We start from the raw sequence: 7,997 nt of genomic DNA, 5'->3' as shown, positions 1-7,997 counted from the left end.
ACAAGGGTCGCTCCCAGAAATCGAATCATCGACCTTGAAAATCTAGTAGGTCTTACACTACTAGACCAACATTTTATGGTATATTATTGTATTATGTGATTAAGTTAACATATTCTTTAATGATATATATTTTTTGACATATTCTTTTGTATTAGTCAATATTTTTCATTTTAAACCATAATGTAAGAAAAGTATAAAGTATGACTCAATACATGAATATAATAAAAACCTTATGACATTAGAGGCGGCTATCTTCACATTTGTATTTTTCATATAAAACAAAACCCATATCCCAAAACCTTATTCTATTTAGCCATATCCATTATCTTATAGCTATCAGCCATGGAAATTCTTTCTAAGCTCATCAATAAACTTATCATCCTATTATTAATCCTCATAATAGAGCTTATGCTTCTTATTCGTAAATTAAAGTCACATAATACACATCCAATTACCACACCCCAATTCCTCAAATTCATTGAAGAAAAACACCCCACAATTTGTTACACCAAAAGAATGAAACTTGATTGTTTAGAATGCAGTGTTTGCTTATGTGAATTGAAGGAAGGTGACAAGGTAAGGAACCTTAAATGTAAACACACATTTCATAAACATTGTTTAGATAAATGGTTGTTGCAAGAATATTGTGCTACATGTCCTCTTTGTAGGAAGAAATTGTTACCAGATGATGTTGTGTTCAAGCATCATCAGCATCTTCTTCAAGTTCAGGTAGATCATCATGATGTTAATGAGAATGATGAACAACTTCCATTTTTGTTACATGTATTACGTGCTGACCATACTTTCAGCTATAGATTTCATTGATTTATGTTCAAGATATAGGTAATAATTAAGTTTTGTTAGTTTACTAGGCAAAAACCAACACGGTGTTGGTCTAGTGGTGTAAGGTTCTGTTAAATCTTAAGATGACCAAAAGGTCAAGAGTTCGTTCCTCAGAGTGACAGTTGTTGGAAGGAGCAACTACACACTCCGAAAAGATTAGTATTAGGCATGGGGACTTGTTCTTTCTCTGGTAGGATTTTTCACAAGAACATTGATGTATCCCCTTATGTGCACATATATCTAAATTAATGGTATTACTTTTCATTGTTTTGTTACTGTAACATAGTTTATGCTCATTTACCTTTTCCACTAGTCCAAATCTTATGCATTAGGTTGTCCTTTTTCTTAGAAAAAGGTAGTGCGACTCCCTATGATCATGAATATATTGAGCGTGTCACCCACAAGCTTAAATATTCTCTGCAATATTTTATTCAATACAAAGAGAGCCTCTTGCGACTCGAACTCATGATCTCAGAGATAAATAATCATTGTTCCCATGAATTGCTACCATTAAGCTATTCCCTATGTAATTCTTGGCCTAATCTGTTGAAGGGGTTTAGGTTTGATTCCTGAAATTCACATATAGGACACTAGGGTGAAGTTTATTGAATTTGTACCTAATCCTGAACACTAAGGGAAAGTAGGTTTTAGTATTTATTGAATGAATAAACTCCTTGTTAATTCCAGCTATACATGCAGCACTTAAATTGCAACTGGTTCTGACAATGACAATGATCTCTTACACTTATTTCCAATTTGTTAGGTTCACCCAACAACCAATGCGATTTTAATTAGGAATCATACACTAATACTGTGTTTTCTTTTTGCATGTATTTTTCAGGAGAAATGTTTATTAAAAGATGATAAAAAGTATATAAGAGATATAAAATATTGTTTATCATGTTAAATACATTGTGAAAAGAAATATTGATGTTAAAATGCCAGCACTTACCCTTTTAATATTCATGTGCTTGGTCCTCCTCTCATATTCTTCTGCTACCAATAGAGCAATGTCTGATATAGTTGAACTTGATTCTGAATTTGATCACTATATATAATATGAAATTGTATGTTTGTTGATGCTAAATGTTGTTTTTGTCTCTTAATGAAATTGTTGAAAATATAAGGTATTTATAGGAAGAGATTATAAATGTGGCCAAGTTGAGAGTTTTTTTGGATAAGGATGAAGCCTAATTGTGAAGTTTCTTGGGTGCTGCATCCTGCATGTGGGTTTGGTTTGGTTTGTCTCATTTGTGATTAGTGCGGTGGGTCATGGATGTGGCTCCCTGTGTTCTAAATTCTGAGGAATTTGGGTGGAAAATGTAGAGACCAACCTTTTCATATTTTATTAAAGTTTGCAGGGGTTCTCATTGCATGCAAAAAATGAAGAAATAATATCCAAATGTAGGACAGAGGATTTGCCCATGTATATTGCAACATTTTCCCCATATACAGTGGTTTTTGTTGTCGTGTATGGTGCCATAGTCGTGTTTTTAGGAACTCTAAGGCGTAAACTTCCAAAGGGATTCACGGTTAGGGCGTGTTATCCATCTCGACCGTGGATTGGCATACGAGAGCATAACACAGCGATCCACGGGCAGGCTGTGTCGGCCAACATGTCATAAATAGACATCCTACTGATAAATCATTGAACATGATTTATGAGCTTTGGGGTTTATGTTTTGTGTATGTATAGGAGACATGTATGTTGTAAGAGCTTGTGCAGTAAGAGTTTATGTATTTTGAAAGTGTGCTTGAGTAAGAGCATTTAGAGTTGTAATCTTAATACTAATATATTATTAGTTGTTCAACGTTTCTGTTGATGTAGTTATAATTGACCAAACTTCATTAACAAAATCTCTTATATTCTTCTCTATACTTTATTCTTCATTCTTTATCCGCTTGCTTTTTGCAAACGTTGCATAACGATTAAACCTTTGCACAACAATTGGAATCAAAGTTTTGATAAAGATGACTCTTAAACCATGTGTTAAATTGAAGTTCGACGAAATTAGTAACTTCAGATTGTGACAAAGGATGGTTCAAAAAGTATCGGCTCAACAAGGTTTATCAAAGGCATTGTGTATGAACAAACCAATGGTATGGATCAATTGGATTGAGAGGAGTCGAAAAAGGAAGGCTACGTATTGGATATGTAACCAGAAGTAGCATCAATATCAGTTCAAGAGGTCCGTTTGACTTCCAAAAGACTATAAACATCAAGGAGAAAGAAAGATGAATGAGTTCCATGATGGAGGACATGGATTCCTTGCACAAGAACTAGACTTCAAGCTTGTCCCATTGCTCCAAGATGAATGTATTTTTGGGTACAAGGAAGTGTATAAGCAAGAACCAGCAATATCAGGAAAAGATGAGGAAAAGTTTAAGGCTTGCCTTGGTGCAAAAGGGTACTCACAACAGCAGAGGATTAACTACAATGAGATATTCTCCTCGGTCGTCAAACACACTTCTATAATGGCAGTACTATCCTTGATAGCCAGATGGAAGAGGAACATGACTTGGCCATATTCCTTATGCCTTATGAGACACAGAATTACAGAGAAGTCCATGAGATGGGTGTGGTGGCAACCATGGTCATGGGTCAACACCCTTTCCAAAATTCAGCAATTTGGTCCTTGGACTTTTAGGGTTACTAAATGGGTTGGAGTAATAAGCTATAAATATGTATTCTGTAAATCCCGATGCATCAATCCTATTCTCTAGCAAATAAACGCTATGAAAGACATAAACATAATTAGTCGAATCTCGTTAACAAATGTTTAACAAATAGTCTCTCATCTCAATCCTGTTTTGTTTGCAGATTACTTGTTTCCAACAAAACCACTATGCAGGAAGGCCTTTGATGCATATAGCCATATTGTTCAGTAACATAATAATCCACCAAAATGGCCTTGTTAATTCAAGCTAATCTATTTGATCCAATAAATGAATAATAAAAAGATATTAAGATTCTATGTCAGACATTGGTGTTGGAGACTTAGTCACTGCCATATTCCACATGATATCAGTAGTGTTATAGCAGCTATTTAGTTAGATGGGTTTGGGGCTTTGGGCATATAGATGGAGCCAAATAAAATTATCCAAAGACATTGAATGAGAGCTATTCTTCTTCACTCAAAACATGTGGTCATAATATTCAAGGTAACAGTTAATGAGCATTAAAATAACTCAGTAAAACATGCAAGCAGCATTGAAGAAAATAAGAGTAGTCAAGTGAAAACATACCAAGGAGTGCTGATATACCTGTAACCATTAATGGGCATCAAAATAATCCTCTTGCATTTTCTTTACAATAGTAGAAGGATCAGAAATTTTCAGAAATTTCCAAGTATACAACTCTAATCAGATTGAGTTGAGCAGCTATTACATTTTATCAATTAGCTTCAGATCTCCATAAAAAGAACCAGTTAACCAAAACACATAGAGGGCCACTTTATCTCTACTGTAATTTTCGGCATCATGGATATGACTGATGACTCCTTCAAACTCATGGCAGGCCTAGTGTTTTCAGCTACCGAACATGCTCTGTCGAGAGAGGCGGGGAAGACCAATCTGACTCTGTTATATCTCCATCAACGTCTTCAACCATGTACTCCGATGACGAGAAGGAATAACTACTTCGTAATCAAGAATTCCGGATTGTGTAAAATGGCTGAATGGTCTAATTGCACCTATCAGATAAGTATTTAGCTTGATCTAACATATGCATTGCAGCAATAATTGACAGTTCAGGCACAAAAGATGAGATAGTAAACCAATAGCGCCTTTCTTAACATCCTTTTCGCAAGTATGTGATAATGACGTTGACATATCCGTTGTCCTACAATGGTAGCCACCTCAGTCACAAATTATTATCATTCTGAATCACAGATTTGCAGCTAATATAACCTTCAAATATAACATTTAACATGTTTGTTTATTTAGAATGTGCAACAAAGACATAATTCTCTACAAGGTTGAGCCAAATCATTGCGAACTCTTCGATAATAACAAGTGATGAAGCATCCAGAAAAGCCAAGCAAGGCAAAAAACTACAATAGCAACATGAAATCAAGTAAGGCAGTGAAGAAATGACATGCATAGAAATGAAATAAGATGCTGAATCAGATCATTAATATGCAGGTCATAAAGTACAGATGATAAAAATCTAGATGCCTAGAAGAATGGAAGGAATTCACCTACAAGCTGAACAGCCATAAAAATAAACAAAATGACTCTGGTGACGAAAAACCGAAATTTCAAGGTACGCCATTAACTAAGAATAGTATTGACCAATGTTCTAAATTGTGGTTGAGGTCACAGTTACGTTATATTTAACTTCAAATGTGGCCGCAATTATAGTTGTGATACCTTTGTTGATCCCAAAACAGCAACATTGCAGTTTCGGGTACAGTTTAAAACACTGTTATTGACCCATTGAGATCATAATTACTAAAATGAAAGACACAAAGGTCAATTTCTAATATCATATGAACTGATCCAACTAACAAAATCAGCATAGCTTTATCTTCCACAAAGAAACGAAGTATAAGTACAAACGTGCTACAACTTCACAATTCTAAGTTTTTTCTCAACTTCATAAGTTAACAAACGAAATGACTAAAACAAATGTTAAAGTTTCATCTCAAAACTAATTGGTCATAAGAGGAGTAGCCCAACAGGTATTTAAACCATTACCGAGATAATGAGGTAGGCAAGGTGGGTGCTAAAAAAAGAGGCTGAATTGCTACAGAATGCAGTAGTGGTTTATTGACTTGAAAATAGAGTTAAATACACAATGCAAGTAACTGAATAAGGAAACCACTAATCCCACGTATAACAATACCTAATAACATGGGATTCTCCTAAATAAAAAGTAAAAGCAACAAACTCCCTAACAAATAGCAATTTATTCAGAGAAGAAACACCTAAACATCTTAACACCCTCCCTTAAACTGAATGCCATTTTGCATTCAGTTTAGCATTAAGCTTGAACAAACTCCAAGTAATCCATGCAACTTTTCAAATGCTTCCAGCTTTAGACCCTTGGTCATGATATCTACCACTTGATCTTTACTTCGACAATAAACCAAATTTGTGGTTTTATCAGTTACAAGATCACGTGAAAATGATATCTCACATCTATGAGTTTGCTTCTCCCATGTAGAACTGGATTCTTGGAAAGTTTGATGTTTGAACTATTATCACAATGAATCACAGTAGGCCCATCTTGATAAGAATGTAACTCTTCAAGAATCCTTCTTAACCAAATTGTTTGACATGCAGAAGTTGCTGCAGCTATAAACTCCGCTTCTGTAGTGGACAAGGTAACAACTTGTTGCTTCTTTGATGCCCATGATACAACAGTTGATCCCATCATAAACATGTGACCTAATGTACTTCGCCTATCATCCAAATCACGCGCATAATCACTATCAGTAAAACCAATCAAAACAGGGCTGCCATTTTTCTTGTAAAAAATACCGAAATATGTTGTTCCTTTCAAGTATCGAAGCACTCTTTTAGCAATTCTGAGGTGCAGCTTTGTTGGTCTTTCCATATACCTGCTAATCAGACACACAGCATACATAATATCAGGCTTAGTAGCTGTCAAATACATTAAACTTCCAACAATTTGCTTGAAATAACTGTTGTCAACCCTCTCTCCATCAAGGTCACTTGAAAGCTTCAATCCTAATTCAATTGGAGTCGGAACTGGATTACAATTCTCCATGTGAAATCTCTCCAAAATCTCCTGAGCATATTTCTTTTGTCCAATAAAAATTCCAGTAGTTGTTTGCACTACTTCAATACCAAGAAAATATTTCATCTTTCCTAAATCAGTCATATCAAAATCAACCATCATCGAGTTCTTAAAATCAGAAAACATAGTTTCATCATTACCCGTGAAAAGAAAATCATCAACATATAAGCAAACTATCAATATTTTACCTCCTTCTCCAGACTTGATAAATAGAGTGTGCTCATATGGACACTTTTTGAAGTCTGCCTTCTCAAAGTGATTTTCAATACAACTATACCAAGTTCAAGGTGCCTACTTCAAACCATATAAGGCCTTTTTCAGTTTATAAATCTTATGTTCACTCCCTTTTATCACATAACCGGGTGGCTGCTCAATATAGACTTTCTCGTGTAGTTCACCATTAAGAAAGGTTGATTTTACATCAAGTTGGAAGATGGGCCATGAATTTTGTGCTGCTAATGAAACTACCAAACGAATTATATCTTGTCTTGCTACAGGAGCAAAAACCTCTTCATAATCAACACCATACTCTTGCTTATAGCCTTTTACAACCAACCTTGCTTTGAACTTGTCAATTTCTCCCTTTTCATTCAGCTTTGTCTTATAAACCCACTTCACACCAATGGTTTTATGTCCTTTAAGAAGATCAGTTAACTCTCAAGTCTCATTTTTCTCTATTACTTCAATTTCTGCATCCAGGGTTTTTTTTCATTTTTCTTCTTTCACTGCTTCATCAAACAACATAGGATTAGAGCCTACAAACAAAGCAAAATGTGCAATAGTATCCTCATCTGATAATTCGTCTCCACTCACATAATCTATCATCCAAGTTGGTCTTCTCCTTTATCGTTGTGGTTCTGAAATAGTGGATTGACCTTCATTTGGAAGTGAAACACTAGATGAAGGACTTTGAGAAACTTCGCCAACAGACTGAACATGAGGCTGCAATTGTAATTCAGCCCCCTCACTTTCCCCACCAATTTCCTCAACATCAATTAAAGTTTGTGGTTGCTCGGAACTGCTTCTCCAATCCCATGTATTTTCTTCATCAAAGAGAACATCTCGACTGATGATTACTTTCTTGGTATTGGGATTATATAATTTGTATGCCTTGGATTCCTCACTAACCCCAATAAAGACACACTTCACACTTTTATCATCAAGCTTTGTTCTCTTTTCATCTGGAACATGTGCATATGCTATACACCAAAAGATTTTGAAGTGATCAATGGATGGCTTGACTTCGCTCCAAGCTTCTTGTGGTGTTATGTTTTTTACAACAAGAGTGAGACTTCTATTGAGTACATGAACACCCCAATTTGCTGCTTCTGCCCAGAAAGTCTTTGGAATATCCTTCTTCAACAACATGCTTCGCACCATATTCATAATC

At 35.3% G+C, this 7,997-nt stretch overlaps 1 protein-coding gene across 1 annotated transcript in view; it reads left to right on the top strand.

Moving 5' to 3' along the window:
• The window catches only part of LOC109343645 (WEB family protein At2g40480-like), a 32,950-nt gene continuing 25,227 nt past the window's right edge, over positions 275–7,997 (top strand). The window contains exon 1 of the mRNA XM_019582041.1: positions 275–576. Within this exon, the coding sequence (XP_019437586.1) occupies positions 343–576 (234 nt within the window). The 5' untranslated portion in view covers positions 275–342. The remainder of the gene's footprint in view (positions 577–7,997) is intronic.

This window comes from Lupinus angustifolius, chromosome LG03 (assembly GCF_001865875.1).
Source record: "Lupinus angustifolius cultivar Tanjil chromosome LG03, LupAngTanjil_v1.0, whole genome shotgun sequence".
Classification (NCBI taxonomy): Eukaryota; Viridiplantae; Streptophyta; class Magnoliopsida; order Fabales; family Fabaceae; genus Lupinus; species Lupinus angustifolius.
The sequence above is the reverse complement of the archived record's forward strand: the minus strand, read 5'-3'. Positions and strand labels throughout refer to the sequence as shown.